The 21,116-nt window shown below is 39.7% G+C and overlaps 1 protein-coding gene across 6 annotated transcripts in view; it reads right to left on the bottom strand.

The window, feature by feature from the left end:
• The window catches only part of tay (tay bridge kinase), an 81,317-nt gene that overhangs the window by 47,651 nt on the left and 12,550 nt on the right, over nucleotides 1–21,116 (bottom strand). For all 6 annotated transcript variants that reach the window (XM_073093049.1, XM_073093053.1, XM_073093051.1 and 3 more), the window contains exon 2: nucleotides 8,234–8,356. In XM_073093049.1, coding sequence (XP_072949150.1) covers nucleotides 8,234–8,356 — 123 coding nt within the window. The remainder of the gene's footprint in view (nucleotides 1–8,233; nucleotides 8,357–21,116) is intronic.

The following is a 21,116-nucleotide window of genomic DNA, read 5'->3' as shown; positions in this document are numbered from 1 at the left end:
TTTTTCAACATTTTTCAGCGCAACGCATTCGTGGAAAAGTCATGCAACGAGGGTTAAAAATAATTAAGTAATATCTCTCACGATTCAATAAGGCACCTTCCCGACACATCGCTTCCGACGCAATGAGATACGCCTCGGTGGCATTAGATCGATCCCAAAATCAGAAATACGTCTGACCGACAGATATAGAAGCGCATAATTATAGGCTCTCGTGCCGACGTGCGTCGGGCGGTGATTGTCAGCAGTCAATTATTTGTTGATCAGATTACCGCGTCATTATGAAGTCAAGTGCATGGGGGGGACGCGGCCTCGGCGGCGGCAAGGTGGCAGGATGCGGTGTCGCTAAGTGGCGCGTTGCATAATTTATTTATGTCGCGGCACGTTACTCTCTCGTTGGAACTTGTCTGCGATACCGGGACCCCGTTCTAATTACTGAATGCATTAACGTGTATTGTAATTAATGCGCGTCGTATGGGTTTAATTAAGCGCATTAATACACCGTGTATCTGTATACTTTTTTCGTGTTATTAAGTCTCTTGCGAAATTAACGCAAAGGGTAAAACGTCAAGTAACTATGAGGAAATTGGTAGGTTTTTAACTTATGTTATAAATGTTTTGCAAATGTTCGGAAGAGATTAACTTTCCTGGTATAACACGCGTGTCAGTATTTATTACAATAATATAATTCCCCAATTTCAATGAGTAAAGTGCATTTACCTTAAAGCCAGTAAAATAATTGTTTTCCACTGTTAATAATACATTAACTAATGCCCGATGTTTGGGTTATTCACGATAGACCACTGAAAGATTCATATCATCAATATTATCTTTGTATCCTGACTGACAATAGCGAATATGTTTGAATAGCGCATTGATCATATTGCGCTGTCAGCGGATAAATCAGTTTGAACGTTCACGTCGGCCACTGACAACGGAACGAACACATTACATTAACTAGGTACATTCTAGCCAGTAAATGGAGTTTCGCGATAGACCGCTCTCGGATTAATATTACACATTGACAGGCCCAACTAATGGAACTGAGATCGAATTAACATTATTGCTCCGTTTCTATTTTGCCGTTGTAACTGCATTGCTCCAATTTACTTGATACTGTTGAACAAAACAATGCAGGCTATAATTATAAGCACAAAAGTAATATATTTCAGCGAATATGTAAATACGTAGTCTTTTTGAGCTGATTGGCAATGTAGTAAAACGTTGTAGTTGTAAAAACAATAAAAGTAAAATATAAACATACACTGTAGTGTTTTATTACAGTTTCTAATCTAAGTCGGAGATCACTATCGGGGAATGAGTGTGTTATGTTAGCACAGTGTAATCTGTATTTATAAACATTGCATTAGCGGCAACCGCACGATTCTGCATGCTAGGACGGTAGTACATTGTTGTTGGTACTCACGTAATACGTGTGTTGCTAGCAGCTACTGTTTGCCTATTAACTACAATTGTGAACATCACACTTTATGACTACACACGGTTTCACAATGTTTACATACTGCATGCATACTGTCGGTTTGCATTCCACCAGATTCAACGCATAAAGTTATTGTGCGGTTTTCAGGTCTATACAAATGCTGTTTCTGTGTTTCAACTTGATGTGCGTAATAGCGTAAATAATTGTTGTTCATTCAGTAACTAAATAAAAATTAGAGTTACGGCGAATCTTTTACAATAGCATAAATATTAACGATATAAAACATAGCAAACATTGTCGATAACTAACCACAAAATCCTCTTGTTTAATAAATTATTAAAATAAATTAATAATTGATATAATGTAGATAATATTACAATTACTATGTTCAAAATAACAACTCAATTATAGGTATATGTAGTAATAAAAGAGAGATAACAAAATAGTTATTCATCCTAAGTAAACATTTTATTAGTAAACTACGTATTATCAATATAAATTAGTTTCAGCTAAGCCGAGTTCAAAATTACACAACACTTGTCAATATTATATTTTCACAAACATTCTGTAAGCTGTGTTGAAAACGAGAATGACTTGCATAAGCTTACGATATGATAAAATCTGTACAAATATATGCTCTGTCTATATTTGAACTCTATCGTAGCTTTTCATACTTTTATTATTTTAAAATATAAATTGAGTAAATCTGAAAAGATAAAAATACCTATAACAAATATTTTAATGCACATTTAAAAAACCTATTTGTAACAACTTAAAATTATTTTTTCATACAAACCCTTTTGAGAGTCGTATATAAGCAAAATAACGATGAAACGTGATATGACATCAATTTTAGATCATTAATTACATAAATGCAAAAAAATATAATTAATCTACCCTAATTAGTACATTAAATTAATTAATTATCTCAGATATTAATACATAGTGTAGTTATTCTATTAATAGAAATGTAGCACGGAGATTATTATTTAAATTATAACTCAAACTTTATTTTAATAACGCCTTCAAATTTCTAAAAGGATTTCTTGAAGTATTTGAATGAATTCGTGAGACTGTGCTTGCTTGCAAGCGGAGAACATTGCAGATGTCAGTATTCTCTCCACACCCAGATAAGGGGAGTCGAAGCCGGCATAAACAAACGGCAATAATATATCGACGGCAACCGGGAATAAAAACATTTCGGCCGGTCGCTGTCGAAAGCAATCAGCCCGTGTTCAGTTTGCCGCAACGAGTTTATATTGGGGAAATCGCATAAAGCTATTGAAAACATTTTTTTTGGAAGTGAAGCAATTTGCAAACGGATTCAGCATTTCAGAGTGTAAATCGGAAGTGTAGATACAAGCGTCCATTAAGCTAATTCAAACATGAAATACAAAATCTCCCTAAGACATATTATTTAGCTTATACAACGTTAAATAGGGTAACGGTATAAGAAGTGTCTGCTACACATTTCTACTGTACAAGAGCATTCTTTGCGCTAATGTATTCTGGTATGTTCACTGTAGTTGTCAATAGCAGCACCGAACATAGAAAACCTATTCTTAACTAAACTCAATTAATATTTTACTGACTAGATGAGGCAAGCCATGGACATGGGTGTTAGACACCAGTGTTAGGTGGACTTCAGTAATTTAAGTTCGTAACATAACAAACTGAACCGCATATATTTTACTAATATCCTTACCTACCATAGGTACCTACTATCTTTACGGTGACTTTTTACAACGATGAAACGTAATAGTATTGTGCAGACAGCAGCATTCGCTCCGCACGAGATAAGGACAATCGGAGACGACATAAGCAAACGGCAATATCGCCCGGAACCGGGAATAAAAACATTTCGGCCGTAGCGTCTGTGGGCTATTCGCCAGTTCTCCGCGACAACACAATAAGGACGCGTCGCTGTCGAAAGCAATCAACCCGTGTTCAGTTTGCCGCAACCAATTTTATACGGTACTCGTACAAATGCTTTTGGAAACACTTTCGTGTGCTCGGCAATTGGCAATGGATTGTCGTCAATAGCAAATAACTGAGCAACATATTATAAGCGAACATGTAATAGGAAAATAATAATCGAAAGTATCACATTAATAAGAACATTAAGACATTGCAAACCGCAGTAATTATATCAACAATTAAATACAATAAATGAATTAACATTAATAACATGATACAAATAAAAGTATTCCAGTGTATTAGCCAGAAAAACGTTTACGTAGCGATTGCAGAGTTCATCTAAATTAAATAGCAAGAACAACGGAACTCGAAACCTCGGGGAATTTACTCCGAGCAAAATTAATAAAATAACCCTACGAGTAATATCTTGTAGACATTTGAAACTAATTTCAGTGTCTTGTCGCCTGCGACGAAGGCGTAACTTAATGATTGCCGCGCTGCTCACCGAGAGGCTATATTCTATTCGACGGCAAATTGAATTTGCGAAGAGCTATTAGTCCACACCGCAACGTTTCGTCTCGTCTACTACGCGTATAATACTACTCTATTTATACGGAGCTTGAGCTTAGTTAAACACTGTTAAATACGTGTTTGATTACGGAACACTTTCCCACTTAGTAGCAACAAAGTACGATTAAACTTTCCGCGAATGAGCAACTTATTCGACGTTTACAAACACGCGAAAACAACTTGGAAACTTAGCTACTTCAGATTCAAATCGATAAAATTTATTCGTTTCTTGACAGCGCAAGATTTTTCCGCTTTATTCGTGCAATAGCAAAGGCGGCGGGAGGCAAATTGGATGGGATTGCGACATATCTTGGCTTGCGGCAAACCGTCGAAATGCGGGGGTAAACTGCTCACATTTCGCCTACTGCTGCTGCCTTGGCAGAGATATGTACGCTTATTACACTACATGTTATGTGTACAAGCATTTTCCGGGAACAAAAATGTTATCCTTGAATTTATTTAAAGAGATTGACGAATCGAAAGCGTAAGATTTTTAGTAAGCTGCTGAAAGGCGTTTTTACAATTTCGAGACGATACGCTATGAATAATACATTGTCAATAAAATTTTTATTTACAAACGAATGCTATATACAAAACAACAAAGTGCCGTGTAAGTGGATATGTAAATTACCAATTTGAGCTCTGAGACAAACTTTTAAAAGACTATGGGCAAACAGGTTTAAGCCCTCGAATCGACGACACGAGCCCTTTTCATATCCATCACAATAGACCGTTACAATCCTTTAAGTTACGTTTAAGGTGAGAAGGGATATTTTATGTATACATGCGCCATTATTCTCGTGAATGGTGGAGCGGACGATGGGTAGATAATATCAAAAAGCACTATGGCGGGCTCTTCGGCATTTTATTTTAATATCGTGTCGACTGCACGCTTCCGAGTATCCACAATTCTCCCCGTCCTATCCCACTTTATCCCTTGCAATATTCAAGCGCATTGTGATTCACGAGCTTCCGTCTACCAACTCTCACTGTAATCACGGATTTGCAAAAGATCCTCTACACTTTAATTCAGTGCGCCAATAAAAGATGAGCAGTTTCTCGATAAAAGATGTTCATTATTTCTTTATCTTTTAACTGAGTTAGGATTTATTATATTACTTATATTAACTTAGCATTATATTATATTATTTATAGCAAAATAAAAATGCATATTGCATTAAAAATACCACATCTATTTGGTAAATGGATATCATAAGCGCTTTCTTAAATGTTCCATGTCGTATTTATTTAACGGTTAATGGCAGTACTTATTATGGAATTTAACTTATGTAAAGTAATTCTGAAATTATACGGATATAATTAAATTTTATAGATGGAGGGATAGAAATATTCACAAACTAATAACACTTTACTCATAAGTGTAAATAGTAAGTAATAAAGTTAAATCAACATGAACGTAGTTAAAAAAGATCTAATCCACGACACGGCATAGAGCAAAAAAAAGCGCAACCTCCTTTATTTGCCGTAGAAAGCCGAGCGAGTGCGAAAGCTCGGCATTAAAAGATTAAATTTATTTTAGTCCTCGGCTAATGGTTAGGTAAACTGTTTGAGATAAGTAAACGGCTCGCGCATTTCACGCGTGTTGGTTCAGCGGGCATCTCGGAGATGAGGCGAGGCGCGTTGACAACTCGAGTGGCAGTTTACGTACGTTTTATGCGTTTGGCGAGAAAGCAAAGCCCGGAAGAGGCACGCCAATAGCATACAGATTTAGCCCCGCTGCATTTAGACGTGTGAGATCACCCGCGTACTAGCGCTACGTGGGGATTGTGAAAATGGAGATGCTGTTACGTCGCTTTTAGAGTGCATGCTCGTTTTACAGATGCAATGTTAGTAATTAATTACGGTGACAAAGTACGTCAGTACACTAAATAGCATACACGCTTAAATTAAACTTTTTACATAAATTACACTAGGTACCTACTATCTGTGTCATTTTATCATTTCTTATCAACGTTAGATTCTTTTTCGAATGTATCTACTGAACTGACATTAACGAGATTAAAAAAAAAGATTTTCACGGTGTCTGAAAACACTTAGGGTTCTCAATTAAAAATTAAAACACTTTATCCGCGCGTACATTCGAGGTCTCCCTATAATAATCCATTAATTTATTAGTTCATATGCACAGGAATAAGTAAACAACATCGCATTAAGTGTTATCGTAAACACGATGGCCACTTATCATGGTCTAATGGCGGGTTAATTAATTTGGATGCTTCGTTTCAGAAAGTAATTGGCTTGACCTGGCTTCCGGATACTTGATTTATCGCATACATTGACATACAGCTTAGAGCGCCGCTTTGATAGTAGCAAAGCAAACCTGTCTTTGCAACTGTAAACTCCCTAGGTTGAGTAAGTATAGAAACACGACTTGCAAATCGCGTGTAAATAAAATGAAGCCACTTGAAAAATGTATATTATGCGACTACTTTGGCATAATAGACTAGTCCGTCTACTATATAGATAGACGTTTTGTATTCAAATCACAGGCGGGTAGACACCTGAATAATGAATTTAGACATATGATCTGGGTCAATGATTTTGGGCACAACAAGAGACTCAGTGAGGGGATGGGATAACGAATCCTTTATTTTTTATAAGACGAGTCTAGTAGGTATTGCTTGCTTTAAAAGCATAAGGCTAAGTATAAGAACCTTCGAGCAAAAGGCATTTAACTACAGCTTGACAAAGCTGTTTATATTAACGAAGTATTAATAGGTACTTTCGTCACAAGCCCATTATCATATTCACACAAAAACTTGTGTTGATGCTTACATACATTGCGATCTCGTTAATATTTTAATTATGCATAGTATAAAAACATCATTACACGTTTATTTAGTAATGGATTTACATATATATGATGCTTTTGGTATTTGTACAGTAATGAAGAGTACTGAAGTTTGCAATGTTAATAAATTCTCCTCTAAGAAAACATAAGAAATAAGTAAAATTTCGTGACTTATCAAAACGACTCAAATTATATGTATGTCGTTGTGAAGATTATTTGGCTACATAAACATTTACAGTCAAACCCATTAGTAACCCATCTCAGTCTGTTCACTATTCATCACACTTTGTAATACTTATAATTATATGCTAAACAACAAGATTGATCGTAATATCGTTCCCGCCTATAGACGAGGTAATCAAATAGATTCCAAATGCAGGTGATAACGTTAATGTTGAGTAAGTATACGGGTACTACAGTAATAATCGCTGGTACACGTAATTATAGTAAACGATCATCATTATTTGTAAAGATACCCGCTTACTAATTATATTATCATTATTTAACACCTTGTGATAGAGTTAATTCTACACATTAGGTGATGACACATTCCAGCTTGATCTAATCAAATATTCAATAAATATTTGAGTCAAATGTAATTATACATAATTAACCTATTATATATGTGTCTACGAGCACATGTGATAAGAAAACTGGTTTGGTTGATGTAGTTTTTTTTTTCATTTCTAAATATCATTTTAACTGGAGCATATCGAATGACAGTGTGAATGTACCCTTGAAGTTGCTAATCTACTGCATGTTATGTTGTAGCCAAAATTATCTTAGCCTTTTGGCCAATAGTCGTGCGGGAAAGATTCTGTAGAAGCTATTAGCGTTCTAAATAGACTTATTAAGTCGATGTGAACATTTGTCAAGATGCCCAACTTTTTTTATTATACTTCATGCAAGCATCATTTATTATTTATGCTTCATAGGATTTATACGACGTTTGGCATTTGTAACAAATAGTGGTAATGTATATGTATATTAGCAATTCATTAGACCTTTCTTTTACTGGCAAAGTTAACGCGATCGGTTAGTTAATTATACTGACCGAGTTAAGAACATTAATTTATGGAATAGTATGTAACTCGAACGTTTAGACATTGTCGTGAATATTATTGCTACCACTACAATGGATCGTATATTAACCATTTTTTGTCTACAATACTGATAAATAATAGAGATCCCCCTATTGGCTTATTAATCTTTTTTGAGAACAGGTAAACTAATTGTGAAGTGATCACGAGATCATAGTCACCTGCAACGCTGATGAGTTGTTTCCCCTGAGAACTTAAGAGTGCTTGCATGTGTATACTCATTCAACAAGTCAGAATAGCGCTATACAGCAACTATTCAGCGTCAGATAACGCAGGAGCGGATCCTGGTTTTTGAAGATGACTTAAACGTGTTCAATATAAGTATCATTTCATGCGGAGTTTCTATCGCGTGTTACAATCGCATACGTTAAAAGCTATTATAAAACTGTAACTTACATGAGAGTTGACGTTGTTGGGCGGGTGGTTCCGGGTAGCGTCGCCGGCGAGCGCCGACAACGGTAGCCGCGGCTTGGTGGACAGCACGTTGGTGCGAGGTGATGAAGCACATTTTACTGCAGCCTACCGGCAAAAAACATTGTTTATAACACATTCTATACACAAAATAAAATGGCATTTTATTTTAACATAGAATCATCTTTATTACACGGAAGTGATCGAAGTAGAGCGCTAAATATTCATTGTTAAAACCAAATATAAATATTTCTAGATTACACGTGGCTCTATAAAGCAAATTAACTTTTAATCGATGTGTGCGTGGAAGGTGTGTGTTGTTGTGTATGTTAATTTTCCTAGTATAATTAATGTTGTCTGTGAGTTTCGTGAGAGGAAATGGGGGCGAGGGCGATATTGATAGATTGTTTTGACTGCCTCTCTAGACGGATTGTGAGTCTAGATAAATATCTTTAAAAATATGTTTAGTAAAGGTGTCGAATTTTGATAGTTGTTTTTTTACACTAAATACATATAAGCAATATGAAATACCATTGAGATCCTTATAGTTTTGGTTTATTTTAGAGTTAGTATTCGATTGGCATTGTAATTAATAACATTTCGCTTGAGCTTTCAATTAATATTTTGACATTATCACTGAAATGATATATTTTTTATGAAGATTGTACAATGTTATCAATAGTCCATCCATTGATTTAATTTATGTATGATAAATGAATCATATTTTTCATATAATTTAGTCATTGTATGGCTAACTTGGAACATGTTAACCTTCACAATAAAACATATTTAAATTAAATGTAAAAACTTAAAACAATATCTTTACCTTTGATGCATTATATAAACATTTTGTAGTCGCCTACATTTTACAAACGTGAATCTGTATCACGGACTGAGACCGCCTCTCAGCGAAAGCTATTAACAAATAAATCTAGGTTGACTGATAGCGTTGAAATATACAATTTATTAAACTCAGTAGCGCGCATAATATGTACATATATTATAATGAAACTCATACATACATATAATGAAACATTTAGTGAAATGTTTTAAGAAATATATAACCGTGGGAACTGTGCGTGCGATATTTTTAGAAGATATATTATAATGCTGACTGCCAGAAACAAGTAAGAACATTTCTATGTTATTTATGTAAAATGGTAACTATTACGGACGACAACGGCCTAAGAATTTAAATGTAAATGTTGATTAATTTAACTTGTGTATGTAATTAAGACTATGTAAATAAGACATTTTATTGCAATAGATATAAGTCCTACGTAATAAGAATAGATATGTAAGAGTAGGATAGCAATAGAGTGTAAGCATAGAATTGTAAGAGTAAGACAGGCTATGTTAGAAAGGGACGGCAATAGGACGCGGTTGCTGACTGAGCCTGCGCCTGTTGCGGTACCCAAAATAAGTACTTAAGCTCGCCTTTTTGTATGGAAAAATGTGTACGCCTCGGAATAAAAACAAGAAGAAAAGAACTGAAGATTCAAGTTGGAGTTTTATTTGAAAACCCATAATCTACATTGGTCCTTCGAGAAGCCGGATTTAAAGAAGACTCAAGATGAATACGCCGATCGCAATGAACACAAGGGGTCGTGTTCGCTCCGAATCGGGGTACAGCGAGTCAGAAGCAGCCCCGGGCGCTAAGGGTGCGCCAGGGCCATCGCTACACCGAATTTATGAAGATTCTCCGCAGTCGCCGTCGACGGTCGCAGGAAATTCCCAAGAAAAAAGGATGGAGCACTCTCCGCCAGAAGGGGCGAGAGAGACAGCACCAGCGACGTCAACGCGGACGTCCGTCATGGGGCCACCTGCACGACCAGCTAGCACGCCACCAAGGCGTGAAACTTCATCGCCGGTGCGGAGACCTACATCGCCGGTGCGGAGACCTACGTCGCCGGCACACACCGCTCGCAGTAACACTTCAAAGCGAAGCATCGACGCACGTATGAAGATGGCACAATACGAAGCGGAGAAAGAACTCGCGGCTATAGAAGAGAAGCGGCTACTTATGAAAGAAAAGCTAATCAAATCGAGATTAGCCGCCGAAATGACTGCAATCGAAGCCGAATCTAAATATGCGGCGAGCTCATGCAACGAAAGGGTACAAGACTGGGTGGATAGAAGCATGGAACAACCAACGGCGACGAAATACAGGGAAGAACCGGAAGAGGTTCGCCCTCCCGTTAGTAAGCAACGGGGGGAGAACGCGAAATTCCAAGGCATTCAACGGCTAGCCGACACCTTAGAAAAACTAGTCGCCTCAAGACCGTTGCCTCGCCAAACAGCGGAACTACCTATATTCACGGGAGCCGTCGCCGAGTGGCTACCGTATAAGGCCGCCATGGAAGATTCTACAAGACTCTTTAAGTTCTCTCCAACGGAAAATCTCCTTCGACTGCGAAACAGCCTGCGAGGGGAAGCGAGAGAAACCGTGCTGTCACAGCTATTCACCGCATCTAACCCAGATATCATCATGCGCACATTAGAGATGAAATATGGAAGACCGGAATTCATAATAGATCGGGCCATGGAAGAGCTCAAAAAGATCCCGAAATTAGGGAGCGCGAGCACCGATCTGTATGAGTTCGCGGTGAAGATTCAAAATATTGTCTATACGATAAAAAGTATAGATAGAAGAGGCTACCTACGAAACCCGCTACTCGTTCGAGACGTAATGGACAAACTGAGTCCTCATCTCATAAGCAAATGGGCGGAGTACGCAGCCAATAACGAAGCACGCATCATGGAAGATAATGAAATGATAGTACTCTCCGAGTTTTTAATGGCCGAAGCGGACCTTATGATAAGGTACACCCACACAACGAAGCGAAGCGTTCCGGTACCCGTCAGAAGAGAAGTAGCACCAAAGCGGGTTGCTACCAAGGGCGTATACACTGCGGGGGAAAGTCAACCGGAAGAAAGAAAATGCTTCATGTGTCCAACTGGGGGACACTACACTACTGAGTGCGATAAACTCAAAGCACTCGACGTCAACGAGCGATGGAAGTGGGCAAAGGACAACAAGATGTGCTTCAAATGCATGAAAAGGAAGCACAGCAGGTTCACATGCAAAGCCAAGGCCTGCGGAGTCCACGGATGTACCTACCAACATCACGCGCTACTACATAAAGAAAAAGTAACGGAGTCTACGACTACAGTGAGCACTCCGGACGACGGCAGGGAAGACGAAGCAGCCGCGCTAGTAATGAGCGTCACGACAAGGAGGTCGCCTATTACATCAGTACTGCTCAAAACCTGCGAGGTGAAACTCAGCGGTCCACGGGGGGAGGTAAATACGTACGCCCTCCTAGACGAAGGGTCTACTGTGACGCTAATAGACGAAGAATTAGCGAAGCAACTCACTAACGGCGGACCGAATCGACCTCTGAACATAAGGGGTATTAACGATCAGAGAAGGATCGACAGCGAAGCGGTCAAGGTTCGTGTCAAAGGGGTACACGAACAAGAAGCCTACTTAGTGACAGCCCGCACAGTAAAAGGACTACAGCTACATCACCAACGCGTACCGCACAACTTAGAACGGTACAAGCACCTGCGAGTTGTACAAGATAGCATCAGTAAGGGAGAAGCTCGACCTCGCATATTGATAGGTGCCGACAACTGGCATCTAATAATATCGCGACAGCTGCGCGCCGGCAAGAGAAATGAACCCGCCGCGTCGAGAACGAAGTTGGGATGGGTACTGCACGGGTCGGTACCCAGGAAATCGATTTATCAAGACCAGGCGGCCGTACTTCACATCTGCGCGAGCGACGTCCAACTACAGAAGCTCGTCGAGTCACATTTCGACGTGGACTCGCTTGGCGTATCGACTAAAGAAAAAATTAATAAGCATGAGAAGAGAGCCAACGACATTTTCGAAGCGACCGCCACAAGAAAGGACGGCCACTTCGAAGTGGGTCTGCCCTGGAAGATAGATAACCCCACGTTCCCAGATAGCTACGAGTCTGCCCTTAAGAGACTACACACGCTCGAGAAGAGGATGACTAAGGAGCCGGCGTTTAAAAAGGAATACGCGGCTCAGATCGCTAACCTTATACAAAAGGGTTACGCGGTGCAATGCGACGGCAGCGAAAGGGATAGCAACGTAAAATGGTTCCTGCCGCACTTCGCCGTCACCAATCACAACAAGCCGGGAAAAGTTAGAATGGTCTTCGACGCGGCGGCTAAGGTGAAGGGAGTCTGTCTCAATGACTTCCTACTAGAAGGACCCGACCTACTAGCTTCACTCACAAGAATATTGTTCGGGTTCAGAGAAAAGAGAATCGCCGTCACAGCGGACATCGAAGAAATGTTCCTTAGGGTTAAAATCAGACCCGAGGACCAACCGGCACAGATGTTTTTATGGAGGGACAAGCCTACGGACCCTCCGAGAAGATTTAAAATGGTCTCCATGATATTCGGAGCCAGCAGTTCGCCATACCTCGCTCACAGCGTAAGAAACCGCAACGCCGTCGACTATGAAAGTAAATACCCAGAGGCGGCCACGGCGGTCAAGGAGCGACACTACATGGACGATTACCTAGACAGTTTCCCATCTGAAGAGGAGGCTATTAAAATGGTGAACGAAGTTACCTACATCCATCAACAAGCGGACTTCAACTTAAGAAGATGGAACTCAAATAGCAAGAGAGTTTTAGCTAGCATACCCGAAGACAAGAAGTCTGAAAGCGCGAATGTAAAGTTAGCAGCACACCAGAAGGAAAAGACATTGGGGCTGCGCTGGGACCCGAGCTCCGACACCCTCACCTTCAACACTGACATCAAGAGGGTTCCCGATGAGGTCAGACTGCGGTTGAGAGCACCGACTAAACGCGAAACCCTAAGCGCGGTTATGTCGGTGTACGACCCACTGGGGCTTATCAGTCAATATACGATCGTCGGCAAGATGATATTACAACGCTTGTGGCTCAAGAAGGTTGATTGGGACCAGGAATTGCCATCTGAAGACGCTAACCTATTCGACGAGTGGATAAGGCGACTCCCAGATGTCTCAGCACTAGCAATACCGCGGTGCTATAGCTACAACGTAACGCCGGAAACTCACATCGAGTTACACGTGTTTGTCGACGCAAGCGAGCAAGCCTACGCTACGGTGGCCTACTGGAGGATCGCACACGGCGATCACATAGAAACAATACAAGTAATGGCCAAGGCGAAGGTGGCTCCACTGAAGTTACTAACCATTCCGAGACTGGAGCTCCAAGCTGCGTTAATCGGGGCACGAATGGCTAACACTATAGTCAGGGAGCACAGCTGTTGGAAACCCAAACGAGTCATATACTGGAGTGACTCCCGCACCGTCCTTCAGTGGATAAGAAACGAGACGAAAAAATACACGCCGTTCGTCTCACATCGCCTAGCTGAGATCGCCGAGCTCACACATACAGAGGATTGGCGATGGGTGCCTATAACACTCAACGTAGCCGACGATGCGACCAGGCTTCAAACCGACGGGATCGACAGCCGGGACCGGTGGTTCACGGGACCGCAATTCCTACGAGCCACAGAAGAGCACTGGCCTACGGAGAACGGGGAAGGTGAAGAGACCGGGGAGACGTGTTACACCGTCTCAGAAGAGGACTCGGACCGCAACGACTCATTACCCGACATTAGAAGGTTCTCCAGTTACCTGAAGCTTATAAGGGCGACGGCACTTACTCAGCTATTCGTCGAGAAGTTTCGATCTAGAGACAAGACTCTACACTTAGAAGTGTCACACTTAGAAGCGGCCGAACGACGGTGGTTTCAACGCGCGCAGCGGGACTCCTTCAGCGAAGACTTAGCGCGGTTAAGTCACAACCAGCCGCTACAACGACACAGCAAATTTAAAAGGCTCGACGCAGTATTGAACGACGGGCTAATAACCGCAAGAGGCCGTATAGGTGCGCTCTATTCTACAACGCACTCTAATGAGCCGGTAATACTCGACGGGCAGCATCCCTTTACTCACCTGCTTGTCGAGCATTATCATCGCCGGGCGGGACACGCGAATAACGAACGAGTCGTCAACGAGCTCCGTCAACGATTCATCATACTGCGCTTGAGGCCTACAGTCAAGAAAGTAGCACGAGCGTGTCAATACTGTCGCGTGTACAAGGCGACTCCGACGACACCACCGAAAGGAGACCTACCTAAAGTGAGGTTGGACTCGGGGCACCGCGCCTTCACCTATTGTGGCGTGGACTATTTCGGGCCCCTAACGGTGACTATCGGACGAAGACACGAAAAGAGGTGGTGTGCACTATTTACCTGTCTCACCACAAGGGCCATTCATTTAGAGATCGTCCAGTCGCTCTCTACGGACTCAGCTGTTATGGCGCTGCGAAGGATGGCCGCCAGAAGGGGTTGGCCGCGCGTCATATACTCCGACAACGCCACTAACTTTAGAGGGGCCGACGTCGAACTGAGAAATACATACGGAGCATGGATCGCAGCACTACGGGACTACGGTCTGCAGTACAACACCGACTGGCGTTTCATACCGCCGGGGGCGCCACACATGGGAGGAGCCTGGGAGCGCTTAGTGCGTTCAGTAAAAACCGCACTAAGCACCACGCTCAAAGAAAAGTCGCCAAAAGAAGAGGTACTGCAGACGTTAATCACCGAGGCCGAGTACAGCGTGAACGCGCGACCGCTCACGCACGTCTCCGTGGACCCCGAGGACGAGGAAGCACTAACGCCGAATCACTTCCTCATCGGCTCATCGACGGGGCTACCGCGGACGGGGCCATGCACCGAGGCGGACCGCAGCACGTGGAGAAGGGCGCAGGCACTGGCGGACCAGTTCTGGCAGCGATGGCTGCGAGAGTACCTGCCTACGCTCATTCCGCGGGGGCCGTCCAACGCACAGGCGTCACAACTGCGGGAAGGCGATCTCGTAATTGTGGTCGACTACGCCTTACCCCGCAATACCTGGCCGAGAGGAGTCGTCGAGCGAGTTCACCCGGGACCTGATGGCATCGTCCGGTCTGCAGACGTCCGCACAAAGGGAGGTGTGTTCCAGAGGCCAGCGACGAAGCTTGCCGTCCTTCAGATGGAGGAGGCTTCGAAGAATCTACGCCGGGGGGAGAATATTACGGACGACAACGGCCTAAGAATTTAAATGTAAATGTTGATTAATTTAACTTGTGTATGTAATTAAGACTATGTAAATAAGACATTTTATTGCAATAGATATAAGTCCTACGTAATAAGAATAGATATGTAAGAGTAGGATAGCAATAGAGTGTAAGCATAGAATTGTAAGAGTAAGACAGGCTATGTTAGAAAGGGACGGCAATAGGACGCGGTTGCTGACTGAGCCTGCGCCTGTTGCGGTACCCAAAATAAGTACTTAAGCTCGCCTTTTTGTATGGAAAAATGTGTACGCCTCGGAATAAAAACAAGAAGAAAAGAACTGAAGATTCAAGTTGGAGTTTTATTTGAAAACCCATAATCTACAGTAACAATAAGTTATAATATTACTATTCATTCTATCATATCCTAATTCATTTTAAGAGATAAATAAATGAAACAAACAATTGATTTTTAAACATTGGACAATGTAAATAGGAAGCTATTATCATTTTAAATAAGGTGTTTATAAATTCGTCTAGTACTGAGAGTAGTGAAGCAATGCGTAACAGTGTGTCGACAAATTGTAACACATTCTAAACACTTGAGTGACAGTAGAGTGGTGACATCATCCACTTGAAGTGTATGAGCATTTACATTTTGTAAGTCTATGAACTTGAGTCAACATCTAACACAGTAGTGTCATCAGTAATCATTGCAATGTGACTCTCATGTTACATTTGAAGAAATTTCTCACAGAACATTTAGTTTGATGTCATCTATTATTGTAGGCAACCATTGACAATGTATTGTATTACTTACGGTATTATTTTACAAATACAAAATAAGAAATACCTAAGAACTGTTTACCTTTATTGATTTCAATGTAACAATTAACGATATCCGTACTCTGTGGTTAAAAAACAATTGAAGTGTCAGCTGTCGTTAAAATTGTCTTGGATGTCAGTTTGTCCGCCACTTTTGTTGTCGATGGTTGATAATTATTTCAATTTGTAAGGGAATATTTTTCAAAACTTTTTATTACACATGCTGTTTAAAAATATTGAATGTACAGATTAAAATAGTTCTTAATTTTATTTTTTAAGTTCTCTTAGAAATTTCATCTGCCTAGTGCCAATAGCTTCAGAGTAAAATGGCTATCACATAGGGAAGAACATACAGACGGATAGGTCGCAATTATGCGGGTTCCGTCCTTCTGTGCTGATGAAATGAGAATGTCCTCATTTTTGAAACCGGTTTTCAAGTTTTACAACTTAAAAAACGAATGTTGCCTCAAAACAGCGAAACCATATCATAAATGTCAATGTCAATAAAGAAACCAGCCATGACTATGTAAATATAATATTTTGATTTCAATTTTACATATCCGTATAAAAGGATTGTTTGTACAGGTTAGGCGCACACCTGATCACTGTTTGCCCGTATCAAATATTATGTGCACACATATTGCGCGGGTATGACGGTACATTATAAAAAGGTCCGCAAAACGAGCCAAAATAATGTTATGGTTCGAAGCATTTGGATTTAAGCTGTCCTTCCCACGGGAGAGCAGTCGCCCGCCGGCGGGAAAATAGCCAGCCCTATTTCTGCGGATCCGTGATAACTTTTTTATGAGATTGAAATGAATTGTATAAAATCTTTTGTGGAAGTCACATAAAGAGAGTTTTGTTTTCGCCACAAACCTAACTCCTGAAGAGATTTATTCGTAATAAAATGAAGTTTACTTTAGTCGATTTCGCTCGTTCCTCGTGGAAGAATTATGTGTTATCAAGCGTACAAATATACAATGCATACAATTTGTTTGTTGATTAGTTATCGATTGTTCGTTATATAATTACTTACTATTTTTAAATAGGCGTTTATGAAAGATACAATGTGAGATACCTTTTAAATAAACTAGATGGGGTAAAATTAAGGTACAATCTTTCGTAATCCTAAAATTAGTTTTAAAAAAAATGTACGTATATTATATTTATTGCACATTGCAATCAATATCATTACTAAATTTAGTACAAAATTTTAGCATATTATTGAATTATAAAAAAAAAATCAAGATAATATCGTTCCATGACTATGAGACCATTGTCAGTAAACAAATAAAACAATCGTCGTTCCCAAGACGTCGTCGTCTAATAATTAGCATCGGTCAATAACTCAGTGGGCCGGATTATAATCACCTGCCTACGTACGCGGTCACACCTCGTCGACGGCCCGCCGACAACGACCATTCGCCGTAATTACTCCACCAACAACAAATTAATCACTAATGTGACAGCTACGATACTACCATTATGACGAAATAATAGCCTCTTAACGACTCGTCACAGTAGTCTGTTATGTTCCACTTTACATAATTCTAATAGTCATAAAGTAGAGGAAGTTTCTCTTCGAGTACGCATGCATTATTCATGCTATAAGCGTTATCTGTACTATTATATTAATTAAAGTATTTGTAAGTTTTTATGCTATTTAAACATGTTTATCTATTAATTGGATTGAGATGAAACATGCTGTTGCCGTATTGCGTGCCCATAGGCCCGCATGCATAAAATGACTTCAGATCATAAAAGCGGCATTAAAATTGTATGCTAATATGTGATAAGCATTATAATAACATTTTTAACATGCAGAACATCATTTTAATGGCGGAATTAAAAAGCTTATCGCGTATGTCGTATAGAATGTTAATGCTATTTTTACGACATCACGTCCCTTTTTGTAAGTGGATAATAGGATAATTCTGATCAAGAATTCAATTCAATAAAAAACTAGTTACGTGAACAATGTTGCAAGCATTCGAAAATCCTAGTGTGGACATAGAATGTTGTCTTTATAGGGTTGGCAATCATTGAACAAAGAGCAAAATTACACTTTGTGATGTATAGCGACAACTACGACGACCCCTTGTTCATTTCTTCAGTAATATTAATTGGCACAACACAAAGTGTGGCCTAACGATAAGCTACGAGGGGGCGTTTTTAAGTTCGCGGAATGAGGGACAAGGAGGGAAAATAAAATGACAAAATTATTTTTCTTTTGCTACATATTCTCCTGCAAGACGAATACATGTTTCAGATCTTTGTATTAACTTATTTAAACCCCCATAAAAAATGTTTTGTCCTTGTCGGAAAAATTACGTCCTTAACTTCTTTGTCTGTAGAAAATTTATTTCCACGAAGCTTTTTTTTCATTTTTGGAAAGAGATAATAAGCGCTGGGAGCCAGGTCTGGACTATAGGGTGGGTGATTTAAAATATCAAAGCTCACCTTATGCAGGGCAGCCAGTGCAATACGGCTCTTGTGTACGGGCGCATTGTTGTGCAACAACAGGACACTTCTGGTTAATTTTCCTCGCCTTTTTTCTTTGATGGCTTCTTTTAACCACTCCAGGATTGTTGCGCAATATTCTCCAGTTATAGAAACACCTTTATCTTTATAATCTATTAACAAAATTCCTTCTCAATCCCAAAAGACTGTCGCCATGAGTTTTCCGGCCGATTGTGACACCTTAAACTTTTTGTAAGGTGCTGTACCCTTTCTATGCCACTGCATGGAGTCTTGTTTAGACTCAGGTTTATAATGGTGAACCCAAGTTTAATCTCCAGTAACAATTCGATTCAGTACAATATCCTTGTCTTCTCTACAGAGGTCCAAAAACGCACGGGAACATTCAACGAGCTGTTGTTTTTGAGGCGGCGTGAGCATTCTCGGCACCCACCGCGCGCTGACTTTAGTCATGCCAAGATGGTCATGCAGAATTTTAAAAATGGTTGTATCCGATACTCCAACCATTTCTGCAAGCTGTTTCTTCTTTAGCCGAGCATCTTCCAGTACTCATTTTTCGACTTTCGCCATCGTTTCCGGAGTGGTCACCTCAACAGACCGTCCTGATCGTGAGTCGTCTTCAAGTGAATCCCTGCCTTGCTTAAAAAGGTTGTTCCACTTGTAAACCATCCTTTTTCCAGAACAAGAGTCCCCGTAAACCGATGACATCTCTTCCAATATGATTTGCACATACTTTCCTTGCTTGGTAAGGAACTTTACAACGGCGCGATGCTCGATTTTCTCCATACTTCTAATTTTCTTCCGGATTGAGTTGTTTAATTGTCGATAGTTTTAAAACTAATGATGCAATTGTGATAAAATTTTATATTTATACTATTTATGAGTCACTTAACACGTACCACCCTTAACGAGCCTGCTATCCCCCCTCCAACCCCGCCATTCCGCGGACTTAAAAACGCACCCTCGTACTTACCATGTATTTATTAGATTGTAACAGCTCTATATCATTCCACTGGTAAAATGACAGCCCTAATGTTTAGAGTATTAGCAATATTGTGGTTAATCATTTAGAATCCGGGTCGGACGTCGGCGCGCAAATTGCATTCTGTTTTTAATCTGTGGCAGAGCCTGGGGCCCGAGCGTGAACTTCAATTTGCCGGAGCTGTTTAATTAACAGCGACACGGCGGGTCATTAATTAAGTCATCAGACGAGCGAGCGTTAGAGCGCCGTGGATTAGACACCCAACTGTATGGTAATGAACGATTATGTTGCCTCCAAATCCGACATAGTGAAATAATGCTCTGTAACGTACCGACGCGTAAAGCTTTAGTATCTGCTTTTGAACTAGAACATCTGCGTTTTATCCCGAAAGGATTTGCATACAAACACGACAATCGAATATTTTAGGTTGGAATTATTGTTTAGATGTAAAATTAACAAACAAAGTATAATTCTCTCATCTTCAAAGCACTAGTGCTCTAATTTCTATATTCGAAGATTAAATAAACTACTTATATTTACACGGAATACTTGAACGTTAAGCAAGTGGAATGCTTATGAAAAGTACTATGAAGTAACTAAGATTAAAGGAATAATTTTAGTACTTACACAAGTATATGGAAAGAGTAAGTAATGGAAAGATCAAGAACATCGCACATTTTTTAAAACTGCTTAAAGTCGTAGCATCCATTGTTTCTCTATTCTATGGAATTTATTACAGTTGTCTATGAATGTCAATAACTGCTTCACATCAGATTAATCGCTTGTTTGTTTTTTAATTCTATTACAAAAAAAAACTTTCAAAGTCTATTATTTAATGAAGCACTTCTACCTCTACAAAAAGGAGTATTTTATCTCTGTTAACTTTCGGTGGTTCCTTAACAATTGTGCAGCAGAGGTTATAGTTATAATAATAATCGTCAAAACACTATTGTCAATAGCCGCTAAGCACACCGAAAAAATAAACACAAATGAATTACTTTATAGATGATCTTATCTACTATCTACATTATCTAATTAAAGTTATGTTGCAGTTGTAAATGATGGTTTTAATCAAATAATGTTGCACATAATTTTGAAAGAATAATTTTATTCAAATTAATTAATAGTAAATTTACATAAATTTCGAATATATTATAATATTTCAGATACTTATTTAATTTTAAACTGTCAGTAATATTCTGTCCATTACTTTCGTTTCTTTATGCCAGATTGATTTATTGATACTTAAATCAACACATAATAATTACTGAATCCATTAATTAACAATAAAATTTTGGTTTTATTTATATTCGTTTTTTTTATAAAATCGATTTTTTAAAAAAAATAATTAACCTCGGTGAATAATACACGAGCTTCATGAGTTCCGTATTTAATATATAAGAATAAATAAATATGTTATAATAACCTTTTACGTTTATGTTTTATTTGCAAAAAGGTATTTTCTTCTAGTTTATCTTATAACTCATAG

The sequence above is a fragment of the Epargyreus clarus genome, unplaced genomic scaffold, assembly GCF_041222505.1.
Source record: "Epargyreus clarus isolate Ecla_fem2 unplaced genomic scaffold, WU_Ecla_fem_2.2 ptg000004l, whole genome shotgun sequence".
NCBI classification, from domain to species: Eukaryota; Metazoa; Arthropoda; class Insecta; order Lepidoptera; family Hesperiidae; genus Epargyreus; species Epargyreus clarus.
The sequence above is the reverse complement of the archived record's forward strand: the minus strand, read 5'-3'. Positions and strand labels throughout refer to the sequence as shown.